Below are 17,451 nucleotides of genomic sequence, written 5' to 3' on the forward strand. Positions count from 1 at the left end.
AAAAAAAAAGAAAAAAAAAAAAGACACGTGCGAAGATCCCGTGCGTGGGGGAGCCCACGGGAGCGAAGGCGCCTGCGGGGGCCGGTCGCTCCCCACATTTAGCGGGATCCGCGTCCCAAAGCGCGGCGCGGGGATGGAGGGATGGATGGGGATGGAGGGATGGATGGGAGGGCGCGGGGAGCGCAGCGCGGCACATCACCCGCGATGTGTCTGTGTGTGCCGCGTCCCCGAAGCCGCGCTCAGGGTCGGGGGGGAAGGGGAGAGGAAGGGCGGCCGGGCAGGGAAGGGGGGAGGGCGATGCCAAGCCACCCGCCGTGTCGCCACGGTGCCGGTGACCCCCGGACTGCAGCAGCGCTCGGGGCTCGTCCCCGCCGGTACCCGGGGATGCTCCGCTGCATCCCGGCCGCGCGTCCCGCTTCCCTTCTCCCTGTCCCCCCGGTGTGTCCCCCCCCCTCGCCTCCCCGTGCCCTCCGCTCCTCCCTCGGCGGGACTCACCATGTCGGGGCTGAGCTGGGCTAAGATGGCGAAGGCGGAGAGCCGGTCACACAGACACTTGGTCCGGGAGGCGTCGAGCGGGACCGTTCGGCAGCCGCGCCAGGACCAGGCGCCGGGCGGGGAGGCGGAGGCGGAGGCTCTGCTGGAGGGAGGAGAGGAGAGGAGAGCGGGGAGGGAGGGAGGGAGAGAGGGAGGGAGGGACGGGGCGGCGGAGCGGGGAGAGGGGGAGAGAGCGGCCGTCAGGGCGGGCGGGGAGCGGGCACAGCGCCGCGGGGGGATCGGAGGGGGGGGGTGGATATCGGACCCCCATCTCACCGACCCCCATCCCACCGGACCTGCAGCTCTAGTCCTGCCTGGGTCCTGGTCCTGGTCTGACCCCTCCATCACTGCCTGCCCATGTGAATATCCCCCTCCTCCAGCCCCCGGGCTGCCCTGTCTCACCGTCCCCATATACACCTCCCCAACCCTACAGTCCTGCCCCACGTATCCCATATATACCTCCCTAAACCTATAACGCTGCCCCACATATCCCATACACACCCCCTTACTCCTATAACCCTGTCTCACTTATCCCACATACACCATAACCCTACAGCCCTTTCCCATATATCCCATGTACACCTCCCTAATCCTGTAGCCCTTTCCCATGTACCCCAATATACACCTCCTTGACCTTATAGCCCTTTCCCACATATTCCATATACACCTCCATGACCCTATAGCCCTTTCCCATATGTGCCATATACACCTCCTTAACCCTGTAGCTCACTCCCACTTACTCCATACACGGGTGCACAACCTTCTGGCTGTCTCCCAGGCACCCATAATGTGGATGCACAACCCCATAGTCTTGTGACACACCCCACAAATGGATAAATAATCCTACAGCTCTGCCCTACACAACCCAAATGCACCCATCCCCCCCCCAGTCCCTATGGCCCAGTACCACATATCCCATATACAGATGCATAACTCCACAGACTTGTCCAACACACCTGATATACTCCTTGCACCCCCTTAGCCCTGTCCCTCATCCCATACACCCCCCACATACCTCTGCTCAACACCCCATATCGATGTGTATGAACCCCAATATGTGATTCCATCCTTCCCCTTGTTCCCTCCCAGTTGTCTCTGCCCCGGGGTCTCCAAAGGCCAGGACAGGAACCCCCTCATCCCAGAGCTCTGGGCATGGCAGGGATGTTCCTGTCTCATGGCCACAGGGACCTCAAGAGGTCAAAGGCAAAGAGTTCCTGCTTTCTCATGACATCCTTTCAGGCTGGGGAAGAGCAGCAGAGCAGGGGGAGGGCTCATAAGCGGGACAGTCTCCGTGTGAAGTTTGCCTTCACATCCCACAGGTGGGATGGTTTCATCGGGAAAAGTTATTGCATCCCCATCTCCACGTGAGATTACCATATTGAATCCAACCCTGCCCTCTGACAATTTGAAACCATTCCCCCTTGTGCTGTCCCCCCAATCCCTTGTCCCAGGTCCCTCTCCAGCTCCCTTGGAGCCCCTTTAGGCACTGGAAGGGGCTCCAAGGTCTTCCCAGAGCCTTTTTTTCTTCTCCAGACTGACCAAGCCCAGCTCTCCCAGCCCGGCCTTTCATCCTTAACTCTCCCCTCAACCTTTTCTGTTTCAGTGAGCAAGAAGGGCTAAGCCAGGGAAAAGTGGAATCTCAGTCTCTGCCTCACGTGCTGGGGTACAGCCATCCCCCAAAAAGCACAGTCAGCACCCAAAAAGCACAGTCAGCACCCAAAAAGCACAGTCACTTTCCACCCATTGCTCCTGTGCCTTGTCCAGTCTCCTCCCCTGAAACGCGGCCACGTACGGAGTGCAAATGCAGAAAGTGCAAAAATGAGAGGGCTGGGGAGAAGCTCAGGATCCATGTGGATAACCTGGGCTTCACAGGAGCCTGGGCCAGGCTGTGGGGCCAGAGCTAAAGGGCCATATGCCCTCACTGAGGGGACATGGGTGAGAGATGTCCCCTCTCCACAGCTGACCATCCTCAGAGGAGCGGTGCCGGCAGCGAGCTCACGGCAGCTCCAGATGGAGCCAAGCTGCTCAGCAGCCTTAGGTGTGTCACAGATGGCCTGGACATCTCGGTGCTGCTGACTCCAGCAGACTGCCCTGACTTACAGACAAGTTTTTGGCAGGTTCTGGGCTCTGTGCACACACACTGACCTGCTCCTCACGCAACGAGACGGAGCCCTCCCTTCGCCTGCCCGTGGGAGAACGGGCTGGGAACCAACAGGGAACGGGACATCAGCACGTCCCACTGATCCTGGTGTGATTATCTACTCAGATCCTGTGTACCTCACGGCACTGAGCCTTCCTGAATTACTGCTGGCTTGGATTAAAGCATTTTTCACGGTTAAAAAAATAATAAAATAATAAAAAAAGGCAAATTAATTTATCTGTAGGAGTTGACAGCAACACACAGAACATTTTTTTTTTTTTTTTTCCCCTGGTGCTCATCCAGAGCTTTCTAAATGTCTGGACCTACTAAATGTCTGGGCTCCTCATCCCTGGAAGTGTCCAAGGCCAGGTTGGACGCAACCTGAGCTGGTGGAAGGTGTCCATGCCCATGGCAGGAGGCTGGAAGTGGATAATCTTTAAGGTCCCTTCCAACCCAAACCATTCCATTATTCTGTTCCATGTCCACCCATCTCTAGGATATAAATCTGTCTCCCCTGGATGGGGATCCCTGCTGAGCTAAGTCACATCATCTCTTGGAGGTGCCCAAGTCCTGGTATTGTTCTCTGGTCTCTTCCATCCACCTTCTGCCATTCACCAACATCCTTCTTGGAAGGGACTGGGAGCTCCAAGGCCAATCCCAGAGGAGAACTGAACTCCCCTATAGGTGCTGCTCCTATTTCCAAGATCTGCATTATTTAGTTGTTCTGTTTATTCACTGTCACCCAGAAAAAAAAAAAAAAAAAAAAAAAAGCCCTATTTATGATGTGTACAAATAATGACAAATATTCAGACTCTACCAACCAGCTCTGTGTTTCTCATAGAAAGTGTTAATTTAGCTTGACAAAATCTATTTTCCATAAGTTGATTGCTATTAATTCCTCTGTTTTAATGAGCGTGCTATTATTCAATTATAATCATAATATTACCCACAATCCCCTAATTTTTGGATCCTCCATCAGACGTTGTGTTACTGTGCCTAAGACAGATGTGAGGCTGCTGCTCTTACAGGCACATTCTCCTCTCTCCAGATTTTGGGACTCCTTCCACCTTTCTTTTCCTGAAGAGCAATGATCCCCAATTAGTCTTAAACCAGCTCTTTTAAAATCCTTGCACACAAAATTGCTCTGTCTTGTTTCTCTTCCACACATCTCACTTTATTAGATGATGTATAGCATGTGTTCAAGCTGCTGCTGTAATGACAAGTATTTCATTAGCCTGGGATGTGGATTAAGTAACCAGGCTCTCTTCCAATTACAGAATACAGGAGTTTATTGAAATTTCTGCATTATTATAAATAAATCTGTCATTTCCAGCTAGTAACAAACCAATACCGTTAGGATTTATTTTGGTTTTAGTAGACTCTAAATTTTCCTTTTTATTAATTTTCACCATTCTGAAGAATAAAATTCTTACACCTTTTCTTTTTTTTTTTTCCCTGTCTTATATTTTTTAAGCTTTTAATTTGTATTAAAGAATCACAGAATGGTTTGGGCAGGATGGGACCTTCAAGATCATCCAGTTCCACCCTCCTGCCATGGGCAGGGACACCTTCCACTAGCCCAGGGTGCTCCAAGCCCCATCCAACCTGGCCTTGGACACTTCCAGGGATGGGGCAGCCACAGCTTCTCTGGGCAACCTGTGCCAGGACCTCACTGCCCTCACAGGGAATAATTTCTTCCAAATATTTAATCCAACCCTGCCCTCTGGCAGTTTAAACCCATTCCTCTTTCTCCTGTCCCTCCATTCCTTTCCCAAAGTCCCTCTCCAGCTCTCCTGGAGCCCCTTTAGGCACTGGAAGAGGCTCTAAGGTCTCCCCAGAGCCTTTTTTTTTTCCTTTAGACTGACCAAGCCCAGCTCTCCCAGCCTAGCCTTTTATCCTCAACTCATTCCTCAACTTTGCAGCCTTTCACACCAAGCAGAAATGCTCAAGAGCTCTGCTGCTGAAACCATCAGGTCTGTGCACACCCACAGACACCCCCCTGCCCCAAGGAACCTCAGCTGCCATCAGAAGTGTGAAAACATTTGCCTCAACATCACTTCCCATCCCAAAGTCCAGCTTTACTCATTTCCCAGCTTTCAAAGTAGACTAGGACAGATCTGGGCCAGACATCAACTCAAGTAAACCTCACGCAAAGGAAAAAATAAAAAAAGTGAGGGAAAAAAATAATAAAAAAAAGGGAAAATAAATCAGAGAAACGATGAGAACAGGAAACTCCAGGGAAAGTATCAGAAAGCAAATAGCTCTCCCTGGATGCTGCTCTTGGTCTCCGACTCCCATGGCAGAAAAGCTGACAGCACAGCACTGAATGCAAGATCAGGATAAAATCTATCCGGGGCCAAAGCCACGCTTGGCACTTGGCACTGGCCTGATATCCATTTCTAGATGCAGAGAGAAAGCGCACAGAGAGATATCGAGGCAAAAAAAAAAATATAATTAAAAATTATAATAACCACCCTTTGCTCTTCAAAGAGCTGGTCTGGTGCCTGCTTACTTATCCTGAGTTGGACTCAAAGAAATCAATTGGATCAAAGCCATCCAGTTTTTACTTTAGAAGCCGCTATAAATCACGTCCAGGATGGGTGCTGTGGATGTGCTGAGTCAGGAACTTGGTGTAAATCACCTCAGAATAAGTCCAACCACGCCATTTAATAGAAAATGAAAGTCTGGCCCTCATTCCTACCAGTGATTATTAATTAATTAGTTATTACCAGCCATTGAACTACTCAAATGCTCCAAAGAGCGTGTCCATTCCTCTGGTTTTAATCCCCTCAGAAGAATAACTTCTCTTTCATCCTTCCCTTCCTCGTTGCAAATCTGCCTAATTACCTCTTCCCAGCTGCCCTGCATTCCCTTTGATAGGAACACCTCTGCACCTTTTTGGGATGTTGTAGCTGGGAGATGGGTTGGGAGAACCCAGATGCAGAAGAGAAGAGCCCCCAGCCCCTCCTCCCTGCCCGTGTGCCACCAAGGGGCAGGTTAAGATCAGTCTTCAGCAAAAGGTTTCTTGGGCATTGCCCCATCCCAAGGGCAACCTGATCCATCAGCTGGGAGTCCCAGCCCTTGGAGCATCCCTGTGGCCTCCTCTGGACTCATCCAGCAGCTCCACATCCTCCTGATGTTGGAGACACCAGGGCTGGACACGAGTTCCAGGTGGGGTCTCACAATGATGTCAATCTTGTGATTTTTTTTGGGGTGGTCCCACTCATGGTTCCTGAGCGTCTGAGCTTGTCCAGCAACATCTGCTGCAGATGACACATGGAATGCCGCTGAGAGAGGTCTCATGGCATCTCTCCATGGTCCAGGGAAACGCACCTGAGGGAGTTTCAGCCTTGCTGGATGCAGATCCCATCCTGCCCAGGTAGGGTAAGGTTCAACCACCAATTTTTACACGAAGCCTCACAGTTTAGGGCAGACCTGAAATCCTAAACACTGAGTTTTGTAGCATAAAGATGATTTTCACAGGGATAAGTTCAAATGACAAACCAGATATATTTTAAAAGGTCACGTTTTGTATCTGAATGTAAAATACATCCATCATGGACCTGATTAAAAGCTGCAGAAGAAAATGGGATATTAATGAGCAGGTACATGAGGGGAGGGACATGCATGTGTGTGCCTGCCAGTGTGTTCAGGCTTCATCTGCATAGCAGAAGAAAAGCCTTTGATTCTGCAGAAAAATACACTGGGTTTGTAGTGGGAAACTCACGTTCACAGCTCAGAGGCAAAGGAAAAGAGCAGGATGTGAGTTATTCACAAATATTGAATCCAGGTACGCTAATAAGGAAGCAGAATTATTTCTGAGGCAGTCTCAGGGGTGGAGGGAAGAAAGAGGAAACTCTACTAAAGGGAAAAACGTGGGCAGAATATCAGAGCAGGGCGTAGTGAGGCTGATTACAAGAGAGGAGTTGTGGAAATCCCCGAACCAGACTGGTGTAAAAACCCTCATACTGGGGAGAGGTTCAGCAGGAAACCTGACAAGCTGGTTGTGTCTCTTGATGTCTGTGGTCAGATTTAGCTCCAGTGTTAATTCCAGCCACGCTGCACAAGGAGATGTTCCACCGTATGTTACAACGTTATTTGAGCCCTTGATGGGGAAAAAGCAATTAAGCACTGCTTTGTGGATTTAAACAGGAGCTAAGCACGTGCTTAAGGACTCTTCTCCAAGAGAAACGCTGCTCTGAGGAGGAATCTGCACAAACCGGGAGCTTTTGTTGGGGGAAGGGGCGTGGATTGGGTCAGAGAGAGGAGCTTTAAAATGGGGGGGGTAGAGATTTGAGACTTAAATAACACAAGGGATCTCTGGGAGTTTCTTCCAACCTCAACCATCCCTTGGTTCTCTGACACTTCTTGCCTCACATGGGCCATTCCCCCTTCACTAACCAGGCAGGTCTTGTGAGCCCTTGGCACAGCTCCAGCTGGCCGACTAATTATTAATTTGGAGAACAAACCAGAGATGAAGTCAAAGTTAATCCTTTTTGTGGGATTCCCAAAAGCAATTTTCATTTCCAGCCAAAGGCTGCCCCCAAGCTCCTTTCAAACACTTTGGCTCCACACAATAGCCCAGGACACAAAAAGATCTGCAATCATTCCTCTGCAGAAAATGTGTTGGAGTCATTCTGCAGGGTTGAATTAACAAGTGGATGGTTTCCCAGGAAAAAAGGGACATGAAAAGGTTTGTACCTTTTGAAAAAAAAAAAAAAAAAAAAAAAAAAGGCTGATTAAAAATAAAGTAAAATAAAATAAATCTTTGATTGGCTGCTGAAACAGTCACAAAGCATCTCGTGACAGAGAGGGAAATGTAGAAATTAATTAAATATTATTTCAAATATGGGTTTAAATCAATCTTTAACACTCCAGCTGCTCAGGATGTTTTGGACACCCTCAGTACCAAAGCAGCGATCGTGTTTTGGTTAGTTTGGTTAGACCTTCCTAAGGACTAAATACAACCAGCAAAACCGTTTCACAAGGGTCATCCTGTTATCCAAGAGATAATTTTCCCTTCCTGTGATCAATCCACTGATTCAAAGCTGGGCTGAACTCTCAGTTATGCCACTGAAAATCCTGTGGGACATCTCACACATCCAGCAAGTCAGTTCTGGCCACTGGAGCAAAACTGATTCTCCTGGAAAAATCCTGAACTTGCACATCTCTGAATTCAAAGTGTAGCACTGGTTTGGTAAATCCACGTGAACCCAACCCGAAATCTGAAGCTCCAGTGGAGCAACTGATTGTCCAGCAATTTTCCTGCACTCAGTTAAAGAAATCAAGTGTCATCAACCTCATTTAGCTCAAAGGGAAGAAAGCCAACCTGTCCTGAGCTGCATTTCCAGAGTGTTGGGGGAGACGATTCTCCCCCTCTGCTGTGCTCTGCTGAAATCCCACCTGGAATTCTGTGCCCAGCTCTGGGATCCTCAGCTCAGGAACAACATGGACCTGTTGGGATGAGTCCAGAGGAGGCCACAGAGATGCTCCAAGAGCTGGAACCCCTCTGCTCTGGAGACAGGCTGGGAGAGCTGGGAATGCCCAGCCTGGAGAAGGGAAACTCCAGGGAGACCTTGGAGCCCCTTCCATGGACAAAAGGGGCTCCAGGAGAGCTGGGGAGGGACTGGGGACAAGGGATGGAGGGACAGGACAAGGGGAATGGCTTTAAACTAAAAGAAGGGACATTCAAGCTATATTTAAGGAAGAAACTTTTTCCAGTGAGGGTGTTGAGACACTGCCAAAGATTGTCCAGAGAAGCTGGGGCTGCCCCATCCCTGGAAGTGTCCAAGGCCAGGCTGGACAGGGCTTGGAGCAACCTGGGATAGTGGAAGGTGTCCCTGCCCTTGGAACTGGATGATCTTTAAGGTTCTTTCCAACCCAAACCATTCCATGAGAGGCCCACAAAGGAGATGCAAATGGATGCAGAGCTGTGAGAGGGCACTGATAGAGCTCTGGTATTTGGAGTAAAGAGTCAATAAATACACCCCTACACCCTGTGCTGGGTTTCCTGGTTTCTTCACAGAAAGGAAAAAAAAAAAACCCAACAGGTCTTTTGAGCCACTATAAAACTTCACTGAGATGGCTCAGTCTCAGGAGCTTTGCTTGGCACTGATGCCCTTTTTTTTCACCTCTACCCCAACAGCACAGACCTGGCACTGAACAGAACCATTTTCTGTCAGTTTGAAAGGATCAATAATCAGATTAACAACTATTATTAAATTAATGAAAAACAATGAAAGTGGAAAAAAGGAGGGAAAAAAAAAAAAAAAAGAAAAGCCTACTATTGATCCATTTGCTTGGTGCAAGGAAAATGAAATCAGAGCAGGGATATTAATTTAATTTTCTTTTTTTCAGAAACCCCTAATTCAAGGTGGTTTGGGGTGATTTACTTTAGAAGTGACACAAGCAAAATTAAGAAAAGAGTGACTTAAGAAAACATTGGTGACCTGTAGGAAGTGTTTGGGATTTTCTTTTTGTGCGTGGGAGAAAGAGGGACAGGAAGACAAAGTTATAAGGAGGTGAAATGCAAGATCTTTCCCCAGCTGTGAATCCATAATTACAGATAACTGAATTAGAGCATTTTGCAGGGGACAAGGTTGGTTTCTATCTGCAAATTAGCCCCAGAAAAAAAAAAAATAAAAGAAAGGAACAGCCCATATGCAGCATCCAATCTGAAGCCTTAATTAACATAAACACTGTTAAAAGGCACAAAAAAATACATATTACCATTGAAATAAAGCATATGGCTGACTAAATACCCGTAAGATCCTCTGGAGATAATCTTTTCAGGCACCAGAAGTACAGCTGATGCTGAGCCCTAATGACTCTCATCAGGCCATCCCACCGGAGAGGGAGCTCAGAGCTTCCCACCATCATCAGCCTCCTGGGCTTTGGCCTCTGCAGTTTGGAATCCAGAGGCTGTGGTTGATAATTAAGGAGGACTTTCCCCCTTTTTTTCATCTCTGTTTTCACCAGCTCCAGAAGAGGACCAGGAGCCAGACATCACCTGTAGGTGAAACTTGCCCCATGCCTTGGTCTCCAAGGACCTGCCTCAGTCAAGTACAGGTTGGATGGGGCTTGGGGGATACAGAGGGAAGGTTTAGATGGGATATTGGGAAGAAACTACTCTCTGGCAAGGTGGGGAGGCCCTAGCACAGGTTGCCCAGAGAAGCTGTGGCTGTCCCATCCCTGGAAGTGTCCAAGACCAGGTTGGACGGGGCTTGGAGCAACCTGGGCTAGTGGAAGGTGTCCCTGCCCATGGCAGGGGGGTGGAAACAAAATATTCTTTAAGTTCCTTTCCAACCCAAACTATTCCATGATTCAGTGCACAAGGAAAGGTGGGATGGGAGACAAGAACTTGGCCACTGGGTCCATGACCTGTGATGGCAGTTTTCCTGCCAGAACTGCATCTGCTTCCCTGCCAAACTTCCTTTCCAAAGGCGGCCACAGGACAGATGTTTCATTGGGGTGGACCCCCAAGGACTCCTCAGCCCTGCCCAACGAGCCACTGAACAGTCCTGAACAGGAGCCACAAATGCCAAAATTTTGATACAGAAGACGTGAGACCATTGACTACCTGGAGGAGAAATGGAGAAACCAAAGGCACTTGGTCTTGTGCCCTTGGTCTTTAAATCAGAGACAAATGTGAAAGTCCCTGTGAGGTGTCACAATATTAATGTTGCAGAGGAAACCAGTTCAACAGTCCCTGCTCACTGAATCTGGGGAAATATTCCCTCCTGACCCATCCCTGGAAGTGTCCAAGGCCAGGTTGGATGGGGCTCGGAGCAACCTGGGATAGTGGGAGGTGTCCCTGCCCATGGCAGGGGGGTTGGAAGTGGATAATCTTTAAGGTCCCTTCCAACCCAAACCATTCTATGATTCCATGATCCCAATTCTAGAGGTTGCTGAATAATTACAAATCTGGTCTCTTCCACAGCATCGACTCAGGATCAGGAATTTGATTTGAAGTATCACGAGATTTGATTTTTTTTTTTTTTGGAAGCCTTTTTTTTTTCTTGTGGATTTTTTTTTCCTTTAAAAATATGGCATTTTCAATCTCCTCTGTCGAACCCTGTGAAATAGGAAAAGAAAAGTCTGCAGCTCTCTGTAATCCCATGGCTTCATGGCTTTAAGGAAGAAAAGAAAAAGAATTCTCAGATTTATCTACACTGCAAACACTGCTATCACCAGGTTGGCTCATCTGTCAGTGACTGCAGAAGATGACCTTGAACTACTTTCATAAAATCATACAATAATTAAGGTTGGGAAAGACCTTTAAGACCACCAGGTCCAAGCATCACCCAAGCACCACCACCACGTTCACCCACTAAACCATGACCTCAAGTGCAACATCCAGATGTGTTTTGAACACTCCCAGCGATGGTGACTCCACCACTTCCCTGGGCAGCCTGTTCCAATCCTTCACAATCCTTTTTGGCAAGAATTTCCCCCTAATATCCAGTTCAAGTCTCCCCTGGTGCAAACTGAGTCCCTTTCCTCTTGTCCTGTCATTTATTACCCAGGCAGAGCCTGACACTCCCCCCCCCCCCCACTACAACCTCCTTTCAGATAGTTTATTTACAAAACAGATCAACATTTTATCCATCCAAGACTTCGGCCCCTGCTCTTAAATTTGTTATTTTTATCCAGAGCTAAAAGCACCTTTACAGGATTTCTGGGATCCCTCCAGTGTAAGAAGTCCAGGCTATAACTCCTAGAATAGGAGTTATAAATAAGATTACAAATAAGATTTATAATTATGATTAATAAGTAAAATAAAGTTAAAATTATATGAGATTACAGATAAATCTAGTAAGTAAGATTCGTTTGAGGGCAAAGTTGCTCCACTGGATCTTTTCTGACTCACCAGAGTATCAGAACAATAAAAACCAGAGAATCATTGAATTGTTTGGGTTGAAAAAGACCTTTAAGATCATTGAGTGCAGCTGTTAACACAGCACTGACAAATCCACCACTAAACCACGTCCCCAAGTGCCACATCATGTCCCCAAGTGCCACATCCACACATCAGTTAAATCCCTGCAGGGATGGTGACTCAACCCTGTGTTGCCTAAATTCATTAGGCATCAGGAGCACCTTGGGAAAAAGGTGAAACCAGGAGCTGCTGTGCAAGTGTTTGGAAACAGGGGTTGGGACCTTCTGAAGTTGGCTTTCCTGAGCGAAGGGAAGTGTCTCCCTGGGACAAAAGGGGAGTGGAAGGATGAGCAGTAGGACGGCTGCCCTCATTATCATAAAGGGCACCTTTCCAGCAGAGGACAAGGTGAAACCAGTGAGTGATGGATCTGCCTCCCTCCCACCCCCACCTGACATTCCCAGCTGCTTGTCCAGGCTTTGCAGGATGGTTTTCTCCAGGGGCAGCTCCTGGGGTGTCCTTGACTAGAGAGATGGCATGGAAATGTCGTGGCAGGTCGTGCAGAGCAGGAAGAGGAGCCAGGGCTGTGCTCAGGGAGCTGTCACCGACTCGTTGCACCACCCTGCGTGACCCTCCTGGATGTGCCTGTTTTAGCAGAGTGTACCTTCCAGATGGACACAAAAGTTACTCAGCTCACTTTCCTAGCTTTCCAAATTTCCCAGTTTCCATGGGGTGCCATGGCTGGTTATTCAGTTATTCCCTCTCAAACTGGATTACGGTCCAAAAGATGGGACTTTGCTTTTGTGTTCAGAAAAGGATGCGGCTCCACACCGGGCATTAACCCATAGGTGGTCCAGGCAATCCTCATTCCCTGCCTTGAACAGGAGCCAATCATCCTCCCCCAGTCATTTCTGAGAAGCTGGAAAAGCTTCCTGGTTACACAGCAAAAAAAAATGTCCAACCCACCAAAGTGAGAAGCAGCAGCTTTGTCGTGTGTACCGAAAAACATTTCGGGGAAAATCCCCCCAGGAATCCAGCACATTAGCACAACACGCTGCTTCCCACACCTGGACATCATAGCTCCATGCTCAAATCCCACGGGAAGGGAGGCCTGGGAAGAATGGGGAAACAAGGTAGTAAGTGCTTTTGCTGAATGTACCAGATGCCAAAAGAAATGTAGGACATTGCAGCCAGCAGTTAACAAGCTGGAAGCGCTCCCTTTGGCTCCTCAAGGATGTACAAATGCACTCGGATTAAAGGCAGGGAGAGCAATGCAAACACCTGGGAGGAGATATCCCACTTCCTCCTCAGGGTATGGTCAGACTGCCTCAGATATTCCCAGGATCTGTGTCCTGTTCACTTGTGCAGCACTTCCAGCTTCTTGGATGATCCCAGCAGAGCCTGAAGGGACTCAGAGCTCCACACGAGCCCTGAGCCAGAGCTCAGGGGAGCAGAATCACAGAATCTCAGAATCACAGAATCAGCCAGGTTGGAAAAAACATCTGAGATCATCAAGTCCAAGCCTTGATCCAACCCCGCCGTGGTTCCCAGCCCGTGGCACTGATGCCACATCCAGTCTGTCCTTAAACACCTCCAGGGATGGAGAATCCACCCCCTCCCTGGGCAGCCCATTCCAGTGGCTGATCCCTCTCTCTGGAAAGAATTTCTTCCTGACATCCAACCTAAACCTCCCCTGGCACAGCTTGAGACCGAGCCCTCTTGTCCTGAAGACAGACAGATGGTCAGGGAAAGCAGATGGTCAGGGTTTGCTCACACCAAACCCTGGCAGTGGCAGGATTGCCCGTCTTGGGCAATTTTGAACCCGAAACTGCTGTTGCATGTGGCTGAAAGGAATGAGGAAGAGAGAAGTGTGTTGTTAGCTCTGAAGAAAGAGCCTGCAAATCCCAGCTGTGGTTCCAGATCTCCTCACTTTGTGCTCCCTGTTTTTCAGCCTCCCCCTCTCTGAAATGGCCCAATCCATCCTGATGCTCTTCCCAACTTTGAATGGCAAAGTCAGGGAGGCAGACACAGCCAGCCTGGCTCTTGTGTACCTGCAGCAGCACTTCCCAAATGCTGCCAATGTCCCAGCCCCGTCTCAGAGAGTACAGGAGGCCCCAGGGGCAGGTTGGGAAGAAGGATGGCTCTCCTGCTACCAAAACAGCAGCTCCAGGGTGTGCTGCTTCTCAGAAACCTAAATCAGAACATTTTAATGGCTGAGCACAGGGCTGGCAGATAAAGAGACAAAGAAAAATAAATCAGGCAGATGACAGAGGGGCTGGGAATAGGAGGAGGTAGCAGACGGTAAAAGAAATTAAATCAAGAAGCCAAATTAAGGTGCTGCAGGCAAAGATGAAGATGCTGGATTAAAGATTAACCGTAACCAAGAGGGAGAGGCAGCCCTTTAAAGGTACAAATTACTTCAATGCACTTCACAAAACCCACGCAAATCTCCTAAGAACAGAGTATTCACAGATGCAACTGGATCACAGCAGCTATATCTGGACCTAAGAACTCTGGGTGGCCTCACACCCCGATGTTTCCAGCTGAGAAGGGGCATTAAAAGCAGAGGAAAAGCAATCACCCAAAAAACCTGCAAGTCCTGTGTTGGCTGAGGTAAAAGAGATGGGATGCAAGCAGTCATCTGAGAAGGGCTTGGCATTGTCCAAACAAATTCGGGGGGGTATTTTGAAATGATTCTGAAGCCAGAGGAGCTGCTGAGCCCTTTGGGGCTGTCTGCTCACTGACCATGTCCTAATTTACCCCCTGCCGAACGACTCCAAAGGAACGGTGGGTGAGCTGGGAGTGGGAGTGCACCTTTCACACCTGGCTCTTCACAGCCCAGAGCAAGAGAGCTCAGCAAACATCCCCGTCAAACTGCAGCAGGCGGAGCAGGTCCCCCTTGGGCTCGAGCTCTGGGTGCAGAGGATGCTCGTCCCATCATGGCACATTAGGAGTTTGCACCACTGCACATCCCAGCTCCGGGATCGCCGGGAGAAAGGTCGCTCATGGGATGCCACCTCCTTTTAGCACGAGCCACTCACATTTTCCAGTGGAGCATCCCAGACCTCGTTCCCGTGAGAGCAAGGAGGGGGGAGGTGGAGGGACTGGATGGGGGTCACAGAATCAGCTGGGTTGGAAAAGACCCCTGAGAGCGTCGAGTCCAAGCCGTGCCCCAACCACACCTTGGCACCCAGCCCATGGCACCGAGTGCCACGTCCAGGCTCTGCTTCAGCACCCCCAGGGACGGGGACTCCACCCCCTCCCTGGGCAGCCCATCCCAAGGGCTGAGCCCTCTCCTGGAAAGAACTTCTTCTTGATATCCAAGCTAACCCTGCCCTGGCACAGCTCAGGGCTGTGTCCCCTTGTCCTGGGAGCAGAAACCCACCCTCCTCAGCCTCCACTCCTTTCAAGGAGTTGCAGAGAGTGCTGAAGTCTCCCCTGAGCCTTCTCATCTCCAGGCTGAGCCTCCCCCAGCTCCCTCAGCCTCTCCTCACAGACCCTTCCCCAGCCTCGTTGCTCTTCTCTGCACCTGCTCAAGCCCCTCCATGTCCTTCCTGAAGTTGTGGGGTTTCATTTTTTGAAACCCTGAAACCTTTTCAGCATGTGTTTCGAACATTCTGAAAGGCTCCCCTGGGTGATACAGACATGTTAATGACCACAGTAGAAGCAGGGAGTGGTTTGGGTTGGTTTAAAGAGACGAGCAGAGATGTCTTCAACTCGACCAGGTTGCTCCAAGCCCCATCCAACCTGAGCAGGAACCCTCCCAGGGGTGGGGCAGCCACAACCTGGCTGTCTTAACCCGTCTGTCATGGTCCAACCCAGCAGAACTTTGAGCCTTGTTGCCACTGGCACAGTTGTCCCACGATCAGAACCTCAGGGAGACACCACAATTAAAGCCAAAATGAACTTCAAGGCTGCAGCTGGACATCAGAGAGCTCTGAGTCAGACCCAAGGAGTGATTTGGAGCTGAGAGAGCAGCAAGAGGCAAGTGCACACACACACAAACACACACGGGGTGCAGGTCTGAGGACGAGAAGGTTTAGTTCATGTGAGCTCAGCTGCGCTTTTTTTTTCCTCTGCTGGTGCTTTCCTTCGCTACTTCCTTTCCCTTTGGCCTCCTTTTCCTCTGCACTCCACAAAATGAGCACTTCATGGAAGCAGAGCAGCCAAGTGAAGCAGAGCTGGCAGCTCCTGGAATGGGGTGGAAATGCCTCCCTCGTTCCCAGCTTCAATTTCGGAAAGCAACATCTGCCCGTTCCTGAAGGTCGTTTGGATCCTGGATCAGGGATGCTGCACCACTGCTCACCACCTCCTCATTGCTATGCTGTGCCTATGGCCACTATAAATGTCCTGTCACATTAAATGCTGGTTCTTTACGGGTTTGGGGTGGGGGGTGGGGGGTAAATAAAATGCAAAGCAAACCTCAAAATCCCACTCCGATGGGACCAGTGTGATTTCTGCCTTGACTTAACGTGGGTGTAGGAAGGAATCTGGAGGTTTTGCTTTGGATTTACACGGAGCAGAAGAGTTGGAAACCTGTGGGAAATCAAGATGATGCTAATGCAGTGAGGGGGCTGGAGCACTCGTGGCTGAGTAAAAGCTAATAAATAAATGCTGATGTTTAAGATCGTGCTGCCCTCTCTCCTTGAACAAGCCATTCCCAGCCCTCCAGGGTGCTGATCAGATGTTTTCTCACCGGGGGGTGTTGGTCGATGTAAACATCTCCCTGGTGGGCAGAACTCAGTCAGAGGGAGAGGGTGAGATGCCTGAGGAGGGACGGGAACAGAGCAGCACTGAGGCAGCTGGATTCAAGCTGGATCGCTCTCTCTTCTCCAAGCCACGCTGCCGGGAATGGTACCTTGTCACAGTTTGGCAGGCGCGGCAGCAAGGGAGGGTGCAGGGATGCAGCAAAGCTCAGGATTGCAGTGGAACTGGAGAGCAGCAGGGCAAACTTTCCCCCCTCCAGCCTCGGGGAAAAAGCGTGGCCGGACAGGCAAGGAGGAGAAAACACAAACCAAGCCGCAGAGCTGCAAAGCTGGCAGAGGTTTTGTTTTTTTTTTTTTTTCCTTGCCGGGAGATTTTCCCCGCCGTGCCAGCCCGAGATGGTTCTATGAGGGTAGGGGGACTGGAGTCAGGCCTGCCCTGCTCTGATTCCTGCTCTGCCCTGCCAATGGATCTGTCTGGGAGGGAGGACGTGCCTGACCTGCAGACACAGCACCCCAGCAGTGTGCACGGAGCAGGAACAAGGAGCAGGTGCTGAGTGGAGAGACGCGGATCTGCTTGTGCCTTCCTCAGGAAAGCAGGTCACGGGGGAGGAGGGGGAGGCATTTCCCAGCTTTGCTGCTGCAAATGTATTTAACCGAAGCTGTGCTGGTAACCAAACCCTCTGCCAGCCCCTCTGGACCTCATGCAAAGAGGGATTGCTATCAAAAAACCTTTTAAACCCATTTTCTACTAATGAAAATGCCTCGCAGAGATGCAAACTGGTGGAAACCTATTTCCACCAATATTTATACATTAAGCTTTCTCCTCCCCATCCTGCTGTATCTCTGCACACCTGGGAGCAGAAAGGACAGAGTGTTCACTAAGAAACCCAGGAAGTGGATTTGACTTTTCTTTTCTTTTTTCTTTTCTTTTCCTTTTCTTTTCTTTTCTTTTCTTTTCTTTTCTTTTCTTTTCTTTTCTTTTCTTTTCTTTTCTTTTCTTTTCTTTTCTTTTCTTTTCTTTTCTTTTCTTTTCTTTTCTTTTCTTTTCTTTTCTTTTTTCTCTTCTCTTCTCTTCTCTCTTCTCTTCTCTTCTCTTCTCTTCTCTTCTCTTCTCTTCTCTTCTCTTCTCTTCTCTTCTCTTCTCTCTTCTCTTCTCTTTTTTCCCTTTCCTTTCCTTTTTTTTTCTCCTTTCCTTT

The 17,451-nt window shown here is 49.4% G+C and overlaps 1 protein-coding gene across 10 annotated transcripts in view; it reads right to left on the minus strand.

The window, feature by feature from the left end:
* ADGRB1 (adhesion G protein-coupled receptor B1) overlaps window positions 1-17,451 on the minus strand; it is a 285,345-nt gene that overhangs the window by 88,806 nt on the left and 179,088 nt on the right. For 8 of the 10 annotated variants that reach the window (XM_027900132.1, XM_027900130.1, XM_027900125.1 and 5 more), the window contains one exon: window positions 496-637. In XM_027900132.1, the coding sequence (XP_027755933.1) occupies window positions 496-637 (142 nt within the window). The remainder of the gene's footprint in view (window positions 1-495; window positions 638-17,451) is intronic. The other 2 variants (XM_027900131.1, XM_027900124.1) reach the window with 1 other exon arrangement.

The sequence above is a fragment of the Empidonax traillii genome, unplaced genomic scaffold (genome assembly GCF_003031625.1).
Source record: "Empidonax traillii isolate 1590-97213 ecotype Southwest subspecies unplaced genomic scaffold, ASM303162v1 scaffold712:size431070, whole genome shotgun sequence".
Taxonomy (NCBI): domain Eukaryota; kingdom Metazoa; phylum Chordata; class Aves; order Passeriformes; family Tyrannidae; genus Empidonax; species Empidonax traillii.